Source organism: Gopherus evgoodei, chromosome 7 (assembly GCF_007399415.2).
Source record: "Gopherus evgoodei ecotype Sinaloan lineage chromosome 7, rGopEvg1_v1.p, whole genome shotgun sequence".
Taxonomy (NCBI): domain Eukaryota; kingdom Metazoa; phylum Chordata; order Testudines; family Testudinidae; genus Gopherus; species Gopherus evgoodei.
Genome location: NC_044328.1, coordinates 41,641,508 through 41,665,072, shown reverse-complemented (window position 1 = coordinate 41,665,072; position 23,565 = coordinate 41,641,508). Strand labels below are relative to the sequence as shown.

The following is a 23,565-nucleotide window of genomic DNA, read 5'->3' as shown; positions in this document are numbered from 1 at the left end:
ATATTATTATTAAGCATTTGTATTGCAGTAGCACCTAGAGACCTCAAGTAGTTTGGGCACATTGTGCCAGACACTGTAAAAAAGTCACTACCCCAAACTAAGTGCAAGCTAAAAAATAAACTTAGATCCCTATTGGATAGTTATTTATCTATAGTACTATTAGCCTTGTTTATCTGCATCACTATTTCCCTTTCTTACTTGATATATAGCAGTATTAACGACTGAGAAATGTATGGTTTCAGAGTAGCAGCCATGTTAGTCTGTATCCGCAAAAAGAACGGGAGTACTTTTGTGGCATGTTAGTCTCTAAGCTGCCACAAGTACTCCTGTTCTTTTTGAGAAATGTATGGGGCTGCAATATTCTTTTTTAATTACCTGGCAGCACTGTATCTTCATAGCCTCATTCCAGGTCTTAAAGGAGGAAAGGTAGAAAAATAAGATATTCTAAACCCCTTCAACATAGCCAGAGAAGTCTTGCTAGACTATTAATTTTCCTTCAATGCCTTACATTTTTGCTTCTCTTTAAAATTAGGATGACTTCATTCAAAAGGTTGCTTCTCCTCCTCAGCAGCCTAAAGAAAAGTAGTCCCTAAAGTGTTTATAGAGCTGTGATGCCAAACAAAGTGACAAGATTCTCTCAGTTCAATTGCTCTTGAAATGTCTGCATAACTGTCTCAAGTTTTCAGGTAGGCAACCCCTTATTTGAAGTTAAACATTTGCATAACCCCTTTACATTTATTACAAAAGAAAGAGTAAAAGATGTATCTATAACAACAATGGTAATAATACACCATTGTCTGTGCTTTGAGAGGCTAACAGAGAATATGTGACCTTGAAAGAAAAGGCTTGTGGAGACTGGGGATTGCTTTAAATTAATTTTTCAAGGCCTCACAATCCTCCTAATTGCCTTTCATGACCCTCAGAAGGTCACAATCCACTGATTCTGAACGGTATTGACAGGCAGGAAATTTTAAAGACTACAGATAGTGATCAATGGCTCCATGTCTAGTTGGCAGCCGGTATCAAGCGGAGTGCCCCAAGGGTCGGTCCAGGGGCCGGTTTTGTTCAATATCTTCATTAATGATCTATAGGATGGTGTGGACTGCATCCTCAGCAAGTTTGCAGATGAAATTAAACTGGGAGGAGTGGTAGATACGCTGGAAGGTAGGATAGAATACAGAGGGACCTAGACAAATTAGAGGATTGGACCAAAAGAAATCTGATGAGGTTCAACAAGGACATGTGCAGGACTCCTGCACTTAGGACGGAAGAATCCCATGCACTGCTACAGACCAGGGACTGAATGACTAGGCAACAGTTCTGCAGAAAAGGACGTAGGGGTTACAGTGGACGAGAAGCTGAATACGAGTCAACAGTGTGCCCTTGTTGCCAGGAAGGCTAACGGCATTTGGGACTGTATAAGTAGAGGCATTGCCAGCAGATCGAGGGATGTGATCGTTCCCCTCTATTTGACATTGGTGAGGCCTCATCTGGAGTACTGTGTCCAGTTTTGGGCCCCACACTACAGGAAGGATGTGGAAAAATTGGAAACAGTTCAGCGGAGGGCACCAAAAGTTATTAGGGGGCTGAAGCACATGACTTATGAGGAGAGGCTGAAGGAACTGGGGTTGTTTAATCTGCAGAAGAGAAGAATGAGGGGGGATTTGATAGCTGCTTTCAACTACCTGAAAGGCGGTTCCAAAAACAATGGATTTAGACTGTTCTCAGTGGTATCAGATGACAGAACAAGGAGTAATGGTCTCAAGTTGCAGTGGTGGACATTTAGGTTGGATAGCAGGAAATACTTTTTCACTAGGAGGATGGTGAAGCACTGGAAAGGGTTACCTAGGGAGGTGGTGGAATCTCCTTCCTTAGAGGTTTTTAAGGTCAAGCTTGACAAAACCCTGTCTGGGATGATTTAGTTGGGGATTGGTCCTGCTTTGAGCAGGGAGTTGGACTAGATGACCTCCTGAGGTCCCTTCCAACCCTGATATTCTATGATTCTATGAAAGACTTTTTTTTTTTTGGACATTTATGTATATAATTACTGGGACATGTGACACTAATATTATCATAATGCCCATAACATGCTGCAGTGTGTGTCTGCTTCAGACATTCCATTCCTTTTGTAAAAGCCACAAAGTACAGTATATTATGGGCATTATGATGCTCTTTTGTTATTATAAAACTAAGTGTAACAGGTGCATACAATACAAACCCACTCATTTTCATTGTGAAGTTCTAGTAACAAGAACAAAAGATGCAAGTATTATTAGAATACCTCTTTTTTTAAAAAAAGACAGCATTATAATGACCTATGGTGCATTTAAAGAAAGTTTATTCCACATGTACATACATAGCAAGGCATCTTCTCTCAACGTGTATGTATAACTCCCCATTAGTACTGCTGCTGTTAATAGAAAAATTATTCAAGAACTTATGCCCTAAATCCTGCAGAAACTTACACATACGCTTAACTTTAGACTACTGCTAGGTTTGACTTCAGTGGAACAACCTGGAGGCTTAAAGTAATGAATATGTTTGTGTTAGGAGGATTAGGGTCTTAAATAATACTTTTCATCTACAGATATTAAAGCACTTTACAAAGTTAAAACAGAAAATAGGGTAAAAAAAGAAAAGTTAAGTGACTTGCACAAGGTCACAGAGTCAGTGATGTGTCAGAGCTGAGACTAGAAGACCAGTCTCCTGATTCTCAGTCCTGTGCACAAAATACACACCAAAGGTGGAGCGGACAAGAGAGCATTCATTCATCTTGTGCACATTAAAGCTCACCAATTTGTCCTTCCATTCCAGGCTTGGGAATGCTGATAGAAGTTCGAGTCTCTGTTTCCAGTCTCTTCCTGGTTTCTCCTTTTTTTCCAATGATATACCTACAGACATACAAATGCTATACTGTCATGCACAAAATGTCACTATTTTATTTTTCTAGGCAGGGTTTGGTTGCTTTATTCTTTTCTTCCTTGGGGGGTAAAAGGGGGAGGATTCCCCCAAGGGAGTCCTCTGAAACTACCATATCATTCAGTACCAAAGAGAACATGTAGCAGAGACCTAGAAAATGTGTAGCAAAGGAACACAATTCAGCACAGTCATTTTAACCATCCATCCATACTGAAATAAATTGTGTATATAATTGTAATATAATCATTCTTAAAAAACTGGCAAATATCACTAGACAAAGCTGTCATATCAGCTAGATACTTCCAAGTGTATTTCTGTACTTCTAGCAGGGGTACAGTTCCCAAGTTGAGGAGGCATATCTGCACTAACTCTGAGCAAGCTAGCGGACTAAAAATGGAGTGCAGCCACAGCAGTGTGAACCCCTCCTACTGTTCACGCTATTGTGCCTACACTCCATTTTGAGGTTGCTAGCTCTAATGGAGCTAGTATGGGGACATCTCCTCCAGCTGGGAATCACACCTCCAGTTCAAAGTACAGACATACCCTAAGTGAACATTAAATTACACCTCTACCCTGATATAACGTTGTCTTCGGGAGCCAAAAAAATCTTACTGTGTTATAGGTGAAACCACGTTATATCGAACTTGCTTTGATCTGCCAGAGTTTGCAGCCTCCGCCTCCCCCTTCCCCCCCCGGAGCACTGCTTTACCACGTTACATCCAAATTCATGTTATACCGGGTCGCGTTATATCAGGGTAGAGGTGTATTTCACTTCAAATATTCAATTAGCAAAACACTGCAATCTTGAGTGTGCCTTCTCACAAAGTGTTCACAGCTTCCCCTGCCTTGGCTGCTTACCTCAGTCTTTCCCCACATTCTTCCATCTTCCTGGCTTGCTTTCATGTCTGAAGAGCAGATGCCCAAAAAACTGCTATCAGCAAGAAAGCACAAGATGCAGTTGCCACCATGGTGAGAGCTAAGTGCCAAATGTGAAACAGATACATTGGAGGGGGATTCACACCCCTTTCCCCAACACAAATACAGAGCTCTCCACAAAATGGAAATTATTTGAGAAGTCTGGATTCTTAGAGGCAGCTGTAGATTCTAACCTCCCTGACAGATTCTTCTGTAAAAGAGGATTTAAATAAAACAACATGTAGGCTCACTTGTATAGCAGGCTGGGAACCTCCACTGTACACTGGAAACCTCTCTCAGTCTCTTCCACCATGAAGGCATCACAAGGCTCATCTGTAGGATCCCCAGGGCCTATAAAGTAGAAAATCAAACTGTTCTATAAAGGCTGATAGTGTTCTATGTGATGCAACATTCTCACTGGCTTTCTTCTCCCAAGGTTAAATAAAAGAACAAAGTGGCTCCTTCTGTCACAGACACAGCTTTTATTTCACCTTACTACTTGCTCAGAAAAACGTGACACTACTTTTAAATCTTCCATTCTTGGAGGGTTAAAAAAGTAGCAGTTTCAGCCCGCTACAGAACAGTTTTTCTCTTGGTTGCAATTGCATAATAGCCCAGTGGTCCAACAGGGTTTTTTTAAAGAATTGTTCTGCCTGTTGAGCAGTAGCCCACTGGCCTTTTGCCCTTTTCAGAGAACTAAGTATCAGAGGATCTAAAGACCCACCTCTCACCCATGGACCACTTAGTCATATTTGTTTTTCAACCAAACCTGGTAAGCTCAGTGTGAGCAGGGGTGGGTTCGGGTGGCAAGAAGCATATTAGAGTTTGCCCAGTTCTTTCAATCTTTTCTAGTTGAAACAAATGGTGGATGTTTACCAGATATTCTTGGGCTTTTCTATATTTACAAGGACCCACACAAACATTACTTAATATGGTACACATACAGATGAGTACACCAAGATAGAAAAGGAACAGTTAGCCATCTAAAGAGGTGATATCTTTCAAAATCCACATTAGATGGCCACAAGAAGACACCCATTTAAGGGCCGATATCGAAGGGTCCTGAGCACTTCCAAGGAGGTGCTAAATGACCTCAACTCTTATTAACTCTAAAATTAAACTCATTGTGGAAAATATCAAGAAGAATGCAAGGAGAGGGAAAAAATATTCGCTACAAAGTCTTAACATTTTTACTGATCATCTTAAATAAAAGATTTTTTTTAAACACATAACATTGTTTTGCTGAATTTTTCAATCAACAAATTAACTGATAGCCAGCAACCCACATCAAATTCACAATCACCTAAGCCAACATTTTGTAACCAGAATGTATTCTGCTCCTCCGCCAGGACTGCTAGAGAACCATGCAAAGTATTCCTTCACTCATGTCCCCAGTCCTGCAATAAGGGCAGACCCCTGTGCCCACCACGAGCTCATCATAGGCTCAGACCCTGAGTTTGCCAACTCACTGTAAGTCTTGAATGCTGATTCCTCACTTTGCAATATATTATATTAATACTAGTTTGGGCCCCCGCATGTTAGGTTTTACCTGCACAGAAATCATCCTCTTCTTCATTTGGATAGGTCTGCTGTCGAATATTATTTTTCCTATAAATGCGCCCTCCAATCCTTATAAGGGTTGGACGCAGAACTTCCATTGTGCTCTTCCTGCCAATGATGGCACCCTACCGAAATAAAAATAATTCTGCTGACATCTCCCTAGAAATTGTAAATTCCCAGGTTTCCTATATGTACTTTCTAAGAGTTTATCATGGAGGCATTAGTAGAGACTCTGTAGTTAAGGCTGAGTTTCACACTTAAAACAAGAGATTCATCCTTTTTGTTACATATGAATAATACAGCAACAATGTTTCTTCCCCAATATTATAGCACTTATATTTCTTAAAGTTTGCTTAAATTTCTCAGTTTCTAATTAAGACTACTTGTAAAATCTCAGAAAATAGTCTTTCAGTAAGAAATTAAAGTTTAAGAGATTTAGCTCCCAGCACTAGCCTTTTTTTTTTTTTGGTCCCTAATGATCAACCACAAACTCTTTGAAATTCCCATGTTATAATTAAAAACTCACAGAAATGTTGTGCCTATACTACACATTTTACATTTTTTAGGATTAGCGGTCAATTTTCCGACATTATTTTTCATAACTGAAATTTTCTCCTTCAGCAGAGGCTGAAAAATACCATGGTCTACTACAGAGAATTCCGCACAGAACTGCCTTTTTTCCAAAGCACTGCCATTTCCCATTGTTCTCAAAAGGACCAAAGTCACAGAAATTTCTCTCCTGCTGTTATCAATGGGCCTGTCTCTGCCTCCTCACAGCACAGGAAGCCTCCATCTTCCCTGATGGCCGCTGTGGCTTCAGGATGATTGAGAGCAATAGGAGATGACGGCCATTTTAAAAGAGGACAATTCTTCCTGACAGATAAACTTCTGGTTATGAAAAACAACAACAAAAATGACCTCTGATCCTAAATATCTTTTCAAAAGCAACCCATTGCACCAGATCTACTCAACAGATAGACCAGGAAATAGAGGGAAACTAAGTTCTATGAGTGTGTGAGCAAGAAGAAGTAGTTTTGCAGGGAATGAGGAAGAAAGTGCTGTGTACATTTTCAGCTGTTTTGCACTACGCTGGCAAAACAAAGCAGCTGCAAACTCAGATTAACTACGCAAAATACTTTAGCTGTTCTGTGCTGCTCCAGAGTGAGATAAAGCCGCCACTGTGTACCTATATCTGGTAAACGTTCAAAATTTAAAAAATATATATTTGTGTGAAACTGCGTATGTACAAATCATTAGAAATATTACATGGTAACATATGCTGAGTATCTTGTTTAGAGTCCCTATAGGAAATTTTTAATAAAAAAAAAAAAAAGGAAATTCCCTGACAAAAAGCTATGTTAAAACAGAGTTAAGACTGAAATGCAAATCAAAAATTTAGGGTAAGCTATATTTTAGGTATATTGTAATTATCCAAAAGTCAATCATCATACACCTGAGATAGGAAATTGAGTTAAACTTAAAAATAAACCTAAATATATTAAGGTATCTAAACAAACAGTTGAGGCACCCAAACTTTAACTTCAGCCTGTCACTGTCTTCAAACTCCCAAATAATTAGAACTTATTGAAAACTTGTGTACAGTATAGGCCAGAGATGGGCAAACTACAGCCCACAGGGCCCAAAGTTCCTGGCCCTGGAGGCTAGCCCCAGGCCCAGCCCCAGCCCCTCCCCTGCTGTTCCCTCTCCCCTACAGCTCGCTCGCTCTGCCACCAGCCTAATGCTCTGGGTGGAAGGGCTGTGAGCTCCCAAGGAAGTGCAGCTGCAGAGCCCAGCCTGACCCAGTCTCTGTGCTGTGTGGTGATGGCGGAGGCAGCGTGGCCTGGCTCCAGCTGGGCAGCGCAGCTGTAGCACTACCAGCCACCAGTGCTCCAGGCAGCGTGGTAAGGGAGCACAGAGCAGGGGGGGTTGGATAGAGGGCAGAGGAGTTTGGGTGTGCTGGTCAGAGGGCAGGGGTGTGGATAGGGGGCAGGGCGGTTGTGTGGGAACAATGGGTTGAATGGGGGAAGGAGTCCTGCGGCGGGGGGCGGGGGGCAGGTGCAGTCAGGAAGTGGGGAGGTTGGATGAGGCACCAGGGGGCAGTCAGGAGACAGGGAGAAGGGGCGGTTGGATGGGGCAAGGATCCTGAGAGGGGGTGTCAGGAATGAGAAGAGGGGTTGAATGGGGGTGACAGGGGTCCAGGGGCAGTCAGGGAACAGGGGGGTTGGATGGGGCAGGAGTCCCATGGGGTGGCAGACAGATGGAGGCTGGGCCACAAACCCCTCTCCTAACCAGCACTCCATACAATTTACAAAACCAGATGCAGCCCTCAGGCCAAAAAGTTTGCCCACCTCGGTATAGGCAAAGATTGAATTTTAAGGATTAATGTTCATTTCCTCCTCCCATTAATCTTCATAACTGAGAGTTTCTCCTTTATCAGAAACCTTAACTCTGCATGACACTATGAAGGAAAAAAGCCTGCCTGTTTAAAAAAAAAAAAAATCTGTTTAATCTAATCTAGGTCCACAAATATTGTTGCCAGTCTCACAACCTATAACGCTTTACTTAAAGCTCCAGGTTCTAGAGGTAATTATGTAATAATCTCAGTTTTTATCTAAATAAAAAAAAGTAAGTTCCTTCCTAGTTCTTGTGGTTGTAGTGTAAAAGCTTGAAAATTCTAAGCAAGGGCACCCTATACACCCAAAAAAAAGAACAAAGCTTTTCTACTTTGATGGGTGTGTTTGTTTTTTTTCAGTCTCATGATTTTAAAGCCAATTTTGTTATTTCTGAGTTGTGATTTTTGAATAGTCGAGGTTGACAAAATTGCATTAGCACAGGAATCTGTGCTCACAAAACCTGATGCAGGACTGAGGCCCAGATTATATGCTACAAAGAAGCATTGGCAGCACAATGGGGTGGCGAGGACATAGCGGAGAAGAAACAGCGGGTTGTGGGCACAGTAACAAGGTTACAGAATGAGGCCCGGCTCCCGCGAGATGCTGCGTGTGGATGACCGATGCCACGCCACAGGAGTGCATGGCTGGGTACTCCCAGGACGTTTTGTTGCCTGGGAGCCACTGGCCTAAATCCTACAATGACACACACAGAGCCTTAGTCCCGCACACATGACAAACGCAGGGAACCGCAGCCTTCTCCCGCACGCAGCTACGCGGGGTCCTAGCAGGAGCTTGGGGTCTGTTGGTTTTGCAAAGAAACGGGGAAGCGAAGCGCCCCTCCCACGTGTTGCCGTGGGGCTCCGGGCCTGCCTGCTGGCGGCACTGCAGCCGCTGCACGCAGCACTCACCTACGTCGGCAGGGGCTGAGAGTGGGGCAGGGCCTAGGGTGCCGGCCCCGCAAGCCCCGGGACAGGTGCAGAGAGCGTGCCTGGGGGAGCGCACGGGCGACTCAACGCACTTAACGGAGAGCAGCACCCCACCCCACCCACCCACCCACCCCCAGGCGCAGCGGGGCGCCTCCTCTTACCGCCCCCCACCCTCGCTCAAACGCAAAGCCCCCTCAGCTACCACAGGCCCGCCCGCACCTTCGGTGACCCCGCGACAAAGCCCGCACCGTTACAGGGGGCGGGGCCGTGCGTGCTCGCGCCCGACCAGAACGTAGCGCGCGCGCGACACACTCAGGCCGCCTTCGGCACGCCAAGCCGTCTGGGCACCAGGTGAGGCTGCGGGGTGAGGGCGGCCGGAGCGAGGGGGCGACCTGGGCCCGGTCTTAGCCACCTCACTCACCGGGGCGCCGTCGGGTAGGGAGGGGTAGGTGGCAGTTTTAGAGGGAGAGCGCTACCCCACCCCACAGTAGCTAGCTGCTGCTCAGCGCATGCGTTATGTTCTTGTAGCTGACCGTCCGCATGCGCAGTGGCAGTTTAGAAACTGCTGCTGCCGATATTCTTCCGGCATGGGCGGGGTCCGCTCGCTTGGGATCCCCTCCCTCCCCCCCCGCACGCGCCCGCTCTAAGAGCAGGGGCGTTGGGGGCCCAGGGTGAGGCCCCACCTCCCCCCTTGTTCCGCCGCGCACGGGGCTGGCTCCGTGGCAACCGGCCCGTTCCACGGCCGCCGCGGCGAGAGCTACGCTAGGCCCAGCCCCAGTACCGGGACCCTCCACCGCGCCCAAGGCACACCCCCCTCCCCCAGTCCCTTGGGGCTCTCAGTCCCGCCCCGCCCCGCCCCGGCGGTGCTGGTTGGTTGAGGGGGATGCCCCGACCCAGCAGTGGTCGCGCGGGGGCAGATGACCTACAGAAACGCTTGCGGGTGAAGGATGTACAGACCCCTGGGCCGAAAGAAAATGAGAACCATCCACTCAGCCATGATGTGGAGGGAAAAGAGACACCAAGCACTGCCTGGGGGCTGCCAAATGTCCACCTTGACCAAGGGCTCTGGCAATCCCTACACACGTTGCCTTCATCTCCTAGGTGGTTTCCTGTTGACCTTCCCTCTTCCACTAACTCACTGATATCATAATCTTCCCACTAGAAATCTGTTAATGTGGAGTGAGGGATGCCTCTGCCCTAGGGATGCCTGACTCATTCTAGGAAGAGGAACTGTGAACGACGTAGAGTTAGGGGCAGTGCCACCCTGAATCCTCTGTCAGGCTCCCACTGATGTCAAGAGGAGTTTTATGCAAATATTTAAATATAGCACAATATAGGTGTAACATTTTAGACAGTAATGTTACCTGTATTTTCTCTCACCTTGAAGGAGGGTATTTGCCTTGAAATTAGCACCACAGTTGCTGCTTCTGTTTCTTTACCCCTGTCATCTCTTCTCTGTTTTTCTCCCATATTTATTTTCTTCCTCCTGTTTTGTGTGTCTCCCTCTTATCTGCTCTTTGCTCTCTTTCTTTTTTGTACTTTTCCACATTCTCCTTCTCCCATTTTTATGCACCTTTGTTTTTCTCCTTCATCAAAGTTTAAATATAGAGCCTGCTACTATAAATTAGGAGTGGCTAGGTTTGTAGGATCCTAGTTAGTTTCCCTTTCCAGGTGCAGATAGACTCAGAAGGAAACTGACTTACCCTCATCAACTTCTTTCTCCTCAAGCTCAGAAGCTTTGTGACATATGATTAGGACCCAGATCCTCAAAGTATTTACTCTTCTAACTTCCTAAATGCCCTAAATACCTTTGAGGACCTGGACTTAGATCCATGCAACCATGAACAGTTTCTCTTTGCAGCCAGCTTTGTGTTCAAAATATGGAACTGCTGATGAATCAGCATCTATTCCCAAAAAGCTGAGCTGAAATGTAATTTTAAATTGGTATGCAGAGTGGATAAATAATTGCTCCCACTTTGAGCTTGACATCCAGCTTTCCTGGGTTTCAAGAGGGAAGTCCTGAATTGGTAATGAATAAGGAAGTGAGTGAAGGGATGAGGATGGTATAGGTCCTATAAGGCTAATGGGCCAGACAAGCAAAGGAGTCAGTAGCCTTAGGGGAAGAGAGAGAACACAGTTATAACCCAGCAGTGTTCATCTTGGGTTCTGTCTCTGTGCTTCTATAGTTCCCATAGTGTAGACATCACCAAAGGAAAATGTAAAGGATGGATGAGAAATTATAGTGGGTAATAAAAACAAAAAACACTTCCATGTCTAAATGGAAAGGGATAAAGGTCAAATGCCCTATCAAAATATATTTAAGCCATTCTGTTATGCTGAAAGAATAAGGAAGGTGAGTGTTAAAGGCAGGGTGGGAGGTGTACATGTGAGGAGTTAAAGTGATCAGATGGCAGACTGCTAAATGGCCAGAAGGATTCCCAACCATTATTATTGTCAAATGCAATTTAAAAACAAAAAGATAAAACACAAAAAGCACATTTAGGAGCACAAGACCCTTTTAAAGACCATAGCATTTCTTCACACAGAGTGATGTGAGGAGGGTGCAGACTTGTGGCTCTCTAGAATGTTTTGTGGGTTTTTTGCACAACTGAGGAGTGAGACTTTCTCTTCATGTTTGTGGGTGGTGGAAAAAAGTATCTGCAGAAGGTGAATGAAGTATAATGTTCTGTACTGAATTAGTTATGCATACTCTGTTGCGACTGATGTTTCCATTTTGCCAAGGCATTTTAGCATTATTTTTTTATTTTTGTGTGCCACCAAGTGGTAAAATTGTGAACTGCATTTTGTACTAAAATATATGTAAGAAATCTGGTATCAGGGGGGTAGCCGTGTTAGTCTGGATCTGTAAACAGCAACGAGTCCTGTGGCACCTTAAAGATTAACAGATGTATTGGAGCATAAGCTTTCGTGGGTGAATACATGCGTCCCACAAAGTGGGTATTCACCCACGAAAGCTTATGCTCCAATACATGTTAGTCTTTAAGGTGCCACAGGACTCGTAAGAAATATGCTGTAGTTTGAAGATAGCCACAATACAGCTCTCAAATATCTGTTCTTCCTAGGGTGCAGAGCTCCAATTAGAAAATAAAACTTACTTTTTTCAGTGAAAAAGATAGCTAATAAAGGCCAGTAGTTCTCAGCCATGCAGTTATTTGTTTTATAATGCCATGGTCTAGAACCTTAGCCACTGAACTTTCTCCCTGTGGACCTTACTTGTGATCTATAATGCCCTGCAATCAGACAACCAATGATGCCAAGTATTGTGGTGGACTTGAGATGTGGAAGACTAAGATAGGAATCACCAAACAAATTTTCATTGATGAATGTGAGTCGGTTTGTACCCAGGTCTCTGAAGGCAAAAGGATGTGCTGAGTTATCGAAAATTAGTTAGAGAAGGAAAAGTAACATTTCCTCTGTTGCCTTTAGGTTAAAGGGACAAATGGCAGCCTCCTCTTCATCCTCTTCAGCTGGTGGAGTCAGTGGAAGCTCTGTAACTGGATCTGGGTTCAGTGTCTCAGAACTTGCCCCACCACGGAAAGCCCTCTTTACATACCCCAAAGGAGCTGGAGAAATGTTAGAAGGTGATTGCTGTTTCACATTTTGCTGTCAATAAACTATTGTTGATACAGTTTACAGAATATATAAAAAGTTAGGACCCTTAATGTCATTTTAGGCATAAAGCAGACAAGGATTTAACTGTAAAAGGAAGGAGATCTGGGTAGGCGGTTACGAGGTCTGTCTCTGCTTTCAATATATCCCTGCCACCATGTTCTTTCCTTCATTCCTAAAATTATGATAAATTATCTACCCCTATTTATCTCAAACTTTAAAATGGCATAGGATTGTTCTTCCTTCATATGTTCAAAAAAATTATCTAAACAGTCTGATTTTTTGACCCATAAAACAAAAATCTCAGACTTCACAGAAAGCATGGCAGCAGTTGGGACAGGAAAGACTGCATCTGACAAAGTGAGAGCATGACTGTGTCAGCTTCGTATTGCTAGCTACTTCTTTGGTGTCATAACTGAAAATTACTATAGAGATGACTGATTGGGTTATATTATTCTTTGGCAAATCCTCTTCTATTTAGGTTCATAGAGTCAGATTCATGGCTGTGCCAGCGCAGAAACAGAAGGCAAGGCAGCTTGTGGCTCCAATACTCAGGGACCAAGATGGCCTATTTTGGCTGCAGCATAGACTAGAGTAGCTCTGAGGGCTAACTTGTACCCCTACTCCAGTGGGCCATGCAGTTGTGAAGGTTGCTTTCACCATCCTGTGCCTTCCCAGGCCCTGTGCCCATGCAGGGGAAAGAGGACTTGTAGAGGTGGCACAAAGCTGGCAGAGCCATGCACAGAGGTGGCATACAGGCCATCTGTGATAGTGGGGCAAATGCATGCCATATGGCCATTTTGCATCAGCTTACCTTATGCAACGGGGCTGTAGTACAAAGATGGGTCTGGCCTATGGGACTCTTTTCAGATTGCTGAATAATGGACAAATTCATCCCTGCTATTACTGAAGTCAGTGGAGTTACGGCAGGGATGAACTTGGCCTTACATGTTTCATTTGAGTATCTGAAATGCAACTGCGTTTGTCTAAAATCTAATAATAATTTAGATCTAATTATCTAATCTCCAGTTAGATATGAGTGTGTGCTCTTATGATATATGCTTCCATTTTCCTAGTGTTGGGCATTTGACTGATTCAAAAATAATTGGTCAGTTAACCGGTCAGATATTTTAAGGCACTAATTTATTAGAGCGATAACAAAAAAGAGTAAGATTTTATGCTCTCCTATAGGCCTAGCCTTAGATAAATACATATGCCTAATTACAAAAGAGTTACTTACTTGAGTTATTTTAACTCAGAAAAATGCAAAACACAATTAAAGTTAAAAAAAAAAGAATAATTACTATTACCTTTTTAGCAATATTATGTTAACATTTAAATGTGAATATTATTCAAGACTGAATAGTTACAAAAGAAAAGAAAAATGAAATTAAGCAGAAATAAACACATAGCAATTATAAAAGAAAAAAAGTCATTTGTAAATGCACCTATGCTAAGTAGGCCACAGGTCAATGTTTCAAGCAGCTTAATGGCTAAGACTCTGTTCTTTGTGTTGGGTGAGGCAGTTCAATGACTATGAATCTTCCTTTCCCTCCCCACTCCCTTATGAGTTAATTTCTCTGTTTGTCTAGTCAGTTTAGATTGTAAGCTCTTTGGGGCAGGGACTGTGTCTTTTAACCTGTTTAATGTCCTTTGTAAACTGCAATGTAAATTAATGGCCTGGTATACAAATAAATATATACATACAATGTTTATTTTCAAGATTCAAGCCAACCAGGATGCTCAACTTTCAATTAGTTCACCTTCCTCAACAGTGATGAAGATATTTAAGAGACTTGCTAACAGATGGCACCATGATGCAATCCAAAAGATAGGCCACCTCCTATATCAGAGTATTCTTGCTGAATATTTTACAATATTTGACAATGGTAAATAATTTGTGATGTGCTCAGATGAAAGGAGGTTAATGTTCATTGTTTTAATACATAAAACTATTCAATTGTCCAGCCCTCCACTTGCCCTGTTGTTTTTTCTATTTGCCTTCTGCCTTTTTCCCCTTACTTTTTAGCTGTAGGATGGAGGAGTGCAAGGTCAGGCAAAAGGGTCCTTCTGTTGATGATGGGAAACACAACATGCCTGTGATTGAAACTCATAGTTTTTAGTTCTGTAACGCTGGAGTTTTTGTATAGTACAGTGTGTTATGTTCATTAGAATACATGGGTCTCCTGCTGCTCCCATTTAAGTCAATGCCCTATATTTGAACAACAGCACTAATATTGTCAGTTATGGCGCTGATGTGATCTGCTCTTTCAGTGTAGTTTGAAGGAACAGTGGCTTGGGTGATCTAAGCATCAGCATCACCTAAACTCTGTGGAACTACCAGTTAAAATCCAAACAGGGTCAACTCTGGCTTTTGTTTCTCTGCTGTAAATAAACAGATTCCTCGCAGTTTACTTGAGGGAGAGGCGGGTCTTTGAGATCTGTCTGCTCTTATTGCACACCATGTAAGAATAGGGCCATGACTGTGTAAGCCCCGATGTTTGCATCAATTTCATGGCCATTATTTCCCCTCCCTTTCCTGTTGTGCAGTGAGCTGTGTGTCAGTTACAGTCCTCTTACCTTGGAAGTGATTGTGTTTCAGTGGCGTTGTATGTATAATTGTGAATGAAAGACACTAGATAAATTTAAATTATCACCTAATACTACTTAGGTTAGTTGATGTGTTGAGTACTGATAGCGCTGTAGTAATTACTACATATCACTAATTAAGATTTTTAGACATTAGTCTGTATGCCAGACTTGAAATAATTCTGACTAAAGACTTATTCACAGAACTTAATGAGCCCTCAAAATAAATTTAAAATTATGAAGTACTTCAACTTACTGACTTGATGAGTGACTCTGCTTCAGAAGGTCTAGCTAGCAGAATAGAATTTTTGGTATGTAGGCTTAAAGGGCCTAGGTAAGCTGGTAATATCAGTGTTTCATTTTAAAGATATGGTGGGATGCATATGTATTAAAACATAATGAACATTAATATCCTTTTATTTGAGCACATCACTAATACAGTGGAGGGCATTTTAATTGCAAAGGAGGCTTGGAAGATGAGCCGGTATGACAATGGTATTCTGATAATGGTGAACAGTAGATCAGCCTCTGATTCATCCCTTTAAATAGAACTGGATCCTGGGATGGGATTTTCCAGGACTGGTGGCAAGATTCTCATACTTAAAATGCCCCAACCTTTGAAATTTTCTCCCCTTGTTTAGTTTAGGAGCCTTTTAGGATGTGAGGCAAGATACATTTATTTGATATAGCTTTCGGTCGATCTGTTCCTGATAACATGGTGACTAATCTATTTTGAGTGGCAGCAGCAGTTTAATGCTATCCTCATTATAGGATGCTTCATTTAATTTAGGCTTTTAATTTCTTAGATAACATCCCACATGTTCTTTCTTCAAATGGATACAGTTGTTAATGTGCTGGCTGCATATTGTGGTGGCCTTTTTTCAAAGAAAGCAGTTAAAATATTCATAAATGTTACCCAATTGTACATCTTTTTCAGGTAGTTTTAGAATTTTTTAAAATAACGTACCCTTGGATTCTTTAAGGGATTTTGGACTTACTGGTAGTACTATCAAGAGCAGATTTAAATAATGTTTTTTGTCATATGTTATTGACAATGTATTGCAGAATCCCTTATTTCTAAGATGCTTTAAGATACATGAGTAATTTTAACCTGCATGGGGTTATGATTATTCTTGTGGAAATTACAAGGTATGGAGGGAAGTTAATATATTTGATTATTTAAACTCTGAGTAAGCCAGGGATTGCCAGAAGATTACCTAACTTCTACTTAGCTTGCTTCCAGTTTAATATTTGCTAAAATCAATTGAAAAAGGAATGATGTAATGTTCATGGTTTTGTAGCATTTCTGTAAGTACAGCCTAGTTGCTTAAGTGATAGGCTCTGTACAAATGATTAAAAATGTAATGCAGAATAATCACATTCTGCCATATCAGATAAATCAGGTGAAGTCTAAGGATTGCATATACATTAGCCTATGTTTGGTTTCTGTTCAGTTTATTGAAAATTCACTTTCCTTGGGCCCTGTTGTTCAGCCTCTATTCAGGCAAAATTCCCATAGTGACAGTTGGCAAGGCTTAAAAACTCCACTCATCTTCTGTTGAGCAGAGTGAAAGATACTGTCAGGGCTGGCCTTTGGGTGGTTCGGTCTTGGGAGGGATGTGGGTCTGGTTCAGTTTGGTCTGGGGAGGGATGTGGGTCTGATCTGATTTGGAGGGTTGGCCTGGTCTTTTGGGGACACAGCTGATCCTGATACTAGATCCTCATATAGTCTCCCTCCCTCCCCCCCCCAACACACACAACAGTGCTTTCTCCCTGCAACCAGGTCACTTTCCTCACCTGGGCTGCGCTGTGAGGTATCAGGAGCTGGTGCTCTCATGCCCTGTCCTTACGCAGCCCAGCTGGGGAAAAAGGCCTGGATGCAGGGAGCCCTAATGTTGCTTTTAACTCCCTCCCTCACAGCCCCCTTGGGGTGTGCGGGGGAGAGGAGCAGCAATGCCAGCTGCTTCATGCATCCAGGTCAGTTTCCTCACATGGATGCAGGAAGGGGATGCAGGGATTAGGGGTACAGGAGGGGGAAGCAGGACTTTGGGGTGAAGGGAGGGAAGAGAGCCTGGGGAGCCCATGGGAGCTGTGGGCCAGGGGCACCAAAATGCAAATTTGCCCAGGGTGCCATTTTCACTAAGGCTGGCCCTGGATACTGTACTACCACTAACTCTGCAATTTAAAAGATAGTGTATTCATCTTTTTATTAATACACTTAGCACATTTCCTATAATTTTGTTAGACTTCCTTTCCTGGTTTCACTCCACTGTACCTATCATGGATCCTTGTGTTGTCTTCAGTGTCCATTTCTTCATTTCTTTATCTCCTTTCACCATATTGTGTTTTCTCTCTCTTCCCCTATATTGTTGGTCTTCTCTCCAAGCTCTCTCATTATGCTTATTCAATCAATCTTTCCAGCCTGCTCCACTCATGTCCACTCACTTCTATCCAATCACACACACAGCTAGAAAAGTTTTTATCAGATACCTAGTAAACAGGATTAAACCACTAGCCAAAGACTGATATGAAAGATGAGGGACCCTACTGTCTAGGAGCAAGGCTCAGGTAAGAAGCCAACTTCTCTCCACTACTGCTGCTCAGATAGTGGAGGATCCTGGGACTTCTGCAATGGTGCTGCCCCTGCACTTTGGTTAAATCTTTAGTATCATCCAGTAGCTTGTAGGTGTCTAATAAACTGGCCCTTTCCTTTCCCCCCTCCACCTCTGGTTGCTGGAAGGGAGGAGCTTTTTATTTCTGTTCCACCCGAGTGACCTGGATACTATGGAGGCGGATGGACCTTTACCAGCCTATTCTTCCCCAGCCTCCTGGCTGCAGCAGTGGGGAGCTACACTACTCTATGCCAGTGTTCTCAATGACTGGTCCATGGACTAGCGCCGGTCCCTGAGATCTACCTGACATAGTTTAGGAAGACAGTAAGCCAGTCCCTAGTATCAACAAGTTTGAGAAACACTGCTCAATGCCACCTCGAGGTTGGTTTTTAGTTCTTACTGTGTTGATCTATCGCCTGTCTCTGCCGTTGCCCAGTTTCTCAGGCAACAGCAGAGTGAAAATGAACTGCCAATCTGTTTTACTGCCATCCACTGGGTTCTGAATAGCTGCACTGAGGCCGAAAAGACTTAGTTTTCATTGTGCTGCAGCTTGACAAAGCTTCATGCGGTGGCAGAGGCACTTGAGTCATCTGCAGATAAGACATCTGGCTTTCTGCTGTCCTGGGGCAAGTGGACTTTTCAGGCCATGGGAAAAGGAGTTTTGCATGAAACGAGAAGGGGAAAAATAGGATTTCTGACTATTAAGTGACATGCAAAATTGAAGACTGTTATTGAGCTTTATTAGAGATTTTGCTAGAAATCTGCATATGGCAGCTTCTGACTCTTCTCCTTGTGGGAGGAACTGAAAGGAATAAAATGAAGGTCACACCCAGAATTATGTATTTGATAGGTATGATGCCTTTGAAAGTATCTCCTGTCATGTTCACACAACTAAATAACAGTTAAAATTAACTGTAGACTGTGTCTGATGATGTAAACAATCCCTCATCAATATTTAAGAACCAGGGTAACATGCTTTTTCCTAATGTCTTTATTATTAGCTCCCATTGTCAGAAGGGACTCTTCTAGAATTATTACATACTTATTAGGTTGAGGACTAAGTTCAACCTGGCTTTTCCATCTGGTAATGTATAGGTCACTTCCTGTTTGGAGCATCTCCATCCTTTTTAAGAGGAATCAGATTCAACATTAGTTTATTGTAAAGAGTTTGCTAAATGTGCTATGGAAAGTTCCAGCCTGTTCATGTCCTCGAGAATCTGGACTTAAGAAAACTCAGTACAGACAATTCTGTGATCATACAGGTATTATAGATTGCAATAAGGTTTCTGCTATTTGTGGTGTCACATTCTGGGATTTTTTCAGTGACCATGAAGTACCAAGTAGGCTTGAGGGGAAGGAGGAATAATTGCAAAAGGTCAGTGAAAGCTGACTGCCTCCCACAGCCTGGCTAGTAGGGATATTTCAGCATGGAAATCTGTACTTAACTTGTCCGATTTAGTTAGCAGCTCATTTTTAAAACTGGTACTGAAGTACTACGTTACATGCAATAAGACATAAGATAGTGAAGGACATTAATAAATTGATATATTTTAATGCTTGGCCATCTTAGTTGATACACAAGAACACAGTCTGGTAGAAGAAAGATGTCTTTTCTTTGGAGGATCCTTTGACTTTAAAGTTCATTTAGCAAAGAATAGGTATAAATGTCTTAACTATTATTTATCCTAATAGCCACACATATTAGCGCTCAATCTGTATAAGAGCTTCTCTCCTTTGTGCTGATGGAGAGCTGGAGTGATCCACAGAATTGTAACTCTTTGCCCTTAGCTTTTTAGAATGACATTTTGCACACACAAAATGAAATTATTTTAAATGGCTTGCATATAGAATAAAAAATGCTGGAAGTATCACTTAATCAGGAAATTGTAATCCACTATAAGGTTATCTATTGTTCCATATATTCAGTAATCTGTCTGTGGCATCAGATATACTCTTTTCTACCTCAGAACTTCAAGATAATTAGATTTTATCATCCTTAAGGAAGTGGCTATGTATTATAGCCCTTTCAGGTGCTGAACAAAACATTTTAAAATGGTGGAAATGGGAAGCCCTATCTACAGGTGCAGAATCAGTTAATGTAAGAATAAACCATGATGCTGATAGAGCAAGGCTTATATACAAATAAGGCAATAACTATTGTTTTCCCTGAGAAGACCTTTTATATTAGGTAATAATGCGCAGTCAAGGGTTGAGATATGGTGGTACTAAAGAGTTTAAGACACTTATGAGTTGTGTATGCTAAACTCTAGTTGACAGCAGTGTGGCTCTGAACTTTGCAGGATCAGGCCCAGTTTTTTTCCTCCCAATGTAGGTATCCCTTTTCTGATTTATTGAATCTATATTTGCATTTAGCAAATATAATATGGTCTATATGTAATGGATAGGCTGATGGACCATAGCTTGCTTTAAGGTTTGTATTTTTTTTTTTTTTTTTAAGTACAGATTGTGTCAAGTACTACATCTCTCTAGAGCCTGGTCTCCTTTCATTGTGCTTTCTATATGACAAAAGTGCACATGACTGGCTGAGATGTGGCACACTGTAGTGCTAGTATGAATTATCAGCTAAAAAGAAAGACAGCGGCCTCTTCCTTTTTCATTCAGGCAGGGATTGTGGATTGAGATGCCTTCCACAAACCATTTGTGCTAAACATTTGTTTTTATATTGCCCTGCACTGTCCTCAGCCAAGGAGTAATTCACAATTATGAACACAAGTCAGTCACCCTACAACTTCCCAAAAAGCCATTCACAGCTGAGTTTCTACAGTGTCTTCAATTATCATTCTCCTACCATTTTTCAGGACACTGTCTGGCATAGACACAGTGCTTGCTCTTATAATTGCATTGGAGAACACGTAAATCTTAATTGAAATCGCAGCACTTCTGTTACACTTACAATAAACCAATGTAGTTTTAAGGGTGAAATGTTATGTCATTTTGTATTTGGACAGGCAAATTGTCATTTGTCATACAAAGGCTACTCAACTAATTTTTAGCTATATTTTCAGAAATATAGGGAAAACTTGAGCTTTATGGAGCACCTTTCAAACTATCTCAAAAGACTTCCTAAAGAGTTAGATCTTAAGAGCCATGACTGTGTGGACAAATACAATAATTTTTATTAACTCAGCAATAGTTCTCAGGCTGTAGATTATTCAAGTTTCTTTTATTAAGGAAAAGATTGTTGGCACAGAGACCAAGATTTTTTTAAATCAAAGTGCCATAGCATCTTTCATATCCATCTTGACAGCAACCATCAGAAACAGGCAAAAGGGGTACCATGATACCAAACAGTGCAGCAGCACACCCACTCTGTGCTCCATTTCCGTGTCAGCACTGGGTATAAGTCAAAGCCCTTGTGTGGGACTTCAGCCCACGGCTTCCTGGCCCAGAGACCAAAGTGCTGCATGTTACCAGAATAGGACAAAGCGTCTAAAGTAGGTGAGCAAAGGAAAAGCACATTCTGAATATAAAAATTATTGAAAGCTTCTCAGTCATAGAACTTAGGAAAGATTAAATCACTCTCTCTTCCATTTACAGATGGCTCCGAAAGATTCCTTTGTGAATCCGTTTTCAGCTATCAGGTTGCCTCTACATTAAAGCAAGTGAAACATGGTAAGCACTCAAGTATTGTATGTTTTGTGAGCGTGTGTATAAGTTTACTGAGAAAGCTGCAGGAAGATATAGCAAAGGTCAGCAACATATTGTGTCATGAACCACAAAAAGCAGAATGGTTATTTAAATTAACTTCCTGAATTAGCACTAAGTGAGGCTATTGTTAGGTCCTTTTTCAAACATGGTGCAAATATTGAATTCAATTCACACAGTGTGGGGGTGGGAGCAGGGACTTTCTAACCTCATTTTCCATTGCTCTGTGCTGTACTGTATATACACAAGTGGTGAGGTCTGAACAGTAGGCAGAGAGTGGGAACCTTACAAATTCTAATCTTGGTTGTAATACAGACTCACTTTCTAGCCGTAAGCATGTCTACCCTGCAGTTAAATGCCTGTGTCAGCTGAGTCAGGTTTGCAGGGCTTGGGCTGAGGGGCTGTAAAATTGTGGGGTAAATATTCAGGCTTGGGCTGGAGCCCAAGCTCCAGGACCCTCTGAGGGGGGAGGTCCCAGGCTCCAGCTGAACCATTTACACTGCAACACCACTCCTCTGATTTCTCACCCCTGCCAAAAGTTGTGTGTGTGTTCCTTATTCCCCATCCCCATGTCAGGGACTTTGTGTGTACCTCCATACTCCCCATTATTATTGGTGTGGGAGATAAGTCATTCACAATGTCAACATGTTAAAGTCTATTGGGAGCATGATCAGAGATGAGATGGAATGGGATACTGTTATGCTGGAGGCCATTAATGGGTTCCATCTAGTAAGTGTTTGATCTATAGAAGAGGTACTAGAATCTGTGGCTGTGCTAATCAGATGGCAGGGTCTCCAGGTGTCCTCATTTCTCCCCCAGATTAGTAGGGTTCTGGCCATTGACGCCTAGAACATTCAAATGTTATGTTATATACATACAAAGAAATACCACCGAGTTGCATTTAAGGCCTCCAGTTATTTATGCTAAAGAAAATAGCCTCACATTGTTTTCAGCTTCTTACACTAACAAGTCTGTGTTTCCCTCTTGTGGTCTCTGATCCACATTAGTGCCTCAGTGTGTTCAGGGAGCTGCAGACAGATACATCTCCTGTCTCACACTGGACATATTTTTTTTAGTCCTGGAAGAAGGTTAATGAAGTCTGTTTTCTTGTAGGATCTGATAAAGTCTTTGCTTCTATAGGGAAAATAATTAAAAAAAAAAATTTGATAAATGTTCAGACTAGTCTGACACAGTGGAGCAAAACTGTTTTCCAATGCCTGGATTATTAGGGAAGGACATCCCTGCTGCAAAGGATAATACAGCTAATTAAAAGATTTAAGTGAAATGTTATTGCAGACGTTTATCTTTGCACTTCTTGTAGATCAACAGGTTGCTCGGATGGAAAAACTAGCTGGTTTAGTGGAAGAACTGGAAGCAGATGAGTGGAGGTACAAGCCAATAGAACAGTTGCTGGGGTTCACTCCATCCTCAGGCTGAAAGCTTTGGGATCACTGGTGTTGAAAGACAACACAAATATACAACACTTGGGAATGATTTTTAAATATGCTGCCATTTATCAGTGTGTTCCCAGGTGCATCATGTTTTTTTAAATCCACACCAGGTGGCTCTGTAATTGCAACTTACTGGATACTACCACAAAACTGTAAATCCTTTTAGTCTTCTGCAGGATAGACATTTGGTAATAATTCAGCAGGGCCTGGTTTCTGTAACTTATGAAATACAGTAAGTTTTAAAGGCTTGGCAAATAACCTGTTTGTTTAAAGGGGAAGGGAAGGTTATTATAAAAAACCCGATCATTTATACTCACAATGGAATGTACGTGCCTGAACTGGCCAGGTAATATCAATCATTCAGGACCTGGATACCTTTGCTGTTTTGAGTCCAAATCCTGGAGGGAAAAAGCACAAGGCACTGAATGGAAAGAAGATTCTTTTTGAAGATGAATGTGATAACAAACTGTGCAGGGTTAACTGAAGAGAAAAATGTTAACCAATTTCTATAGTTAGATATCCTTGTTTTTGCTGAGTCTTCTCTCTGCTAGCATGTTTCTTTTTTGACTGTAAACAGAATATGAGAAAGGAACTGCAGTTTAATGCAGAGGCAGTGACTCAGGACACTGAAATCTGCTCTCACTTTACCATAATGTACAAAACTGTTCAATGGCTAATAAATTTCAAGAGTTTGAAGTCTGTTTCTTTAACTTTTCTAAGGCTTGGGGACATGAGGAAACAAAATCAATTGTTTTGTGGACAAGATGGGATGTTATGGAGCAGAAGATGCAGCTCCATAGTTATAATGGCAATCCACCTTCAAACTTAAGCCCAATTAAAAAAAAAAATCACCCAAAAGAAACCAAGTCTTCCTTGCCTTACTCTTGCCATCCTTTTAAAATGT

General features: G+C 42.1%; 2 protein-coding genes across 3 annotated transcripts in view; one reads left to right on the top strand and one right to left on the bottom strand.

The window, feature by feature from the left end:
• ASCC1 (activating signal cointegrator 1 complex subunit 1) overlaps positions 1-9,000 on the bottom strand; it is a 54,600-nt gene extending 45,600 nt beyond the window's left edge. The window contains 4 exon segments of the mRNA XM_030570835.1: positions 2,794-2,891; positions 4,086-4,185; positions 5,384-5,519; positions 8,933-9,000. Coding sequence (XP_030426695.1) covers positions 2,794-2,891; positions 4,086-4,185; positions 5,384-5,492 — 307 coding nt within the window. The 5' untranslated portion in view covers positions 5,493-5,519; positions 8,933-9,000.
• ANAPC16 (anaphase promoting complex subunit 16) lies at positions 8,978-23,357 on the top strand. 2 transcript variants are annotated; one of them, XM_030570836.1, is made up of 5 exons: positions 8,978-9,064; positions 9,876-9,954; positions 12,161-12,315; positions 21,103-21,177; positions 22,532-23,357. In XM_030570836.1, the coding sequence occupies exons 3-5, from the start codon at positions 12,174-12,176 to the stop codon at positions 22,645-22,647; spliced, it is 333 nt and encodes a 110-aa protein (XP_030426696.1). In that variant the 5' UTR covers positions 8,978-9,064; positions 9,876-9,954; positions 12,161-12,173; the 3' UTR covers positions 22,648-23,357. The 2 variants fall into 2 exon arrangements, with proteins under 2 accessions (XP_030426696.1, XP_030426697.1); XM_030570837.1 differs by lacking the exon at positions 9,876-9,954 and having other exon boundaries at positions 8,980-9,064.
• Positions 23,358-23,565: the final 208 nt, after the last annotated feature.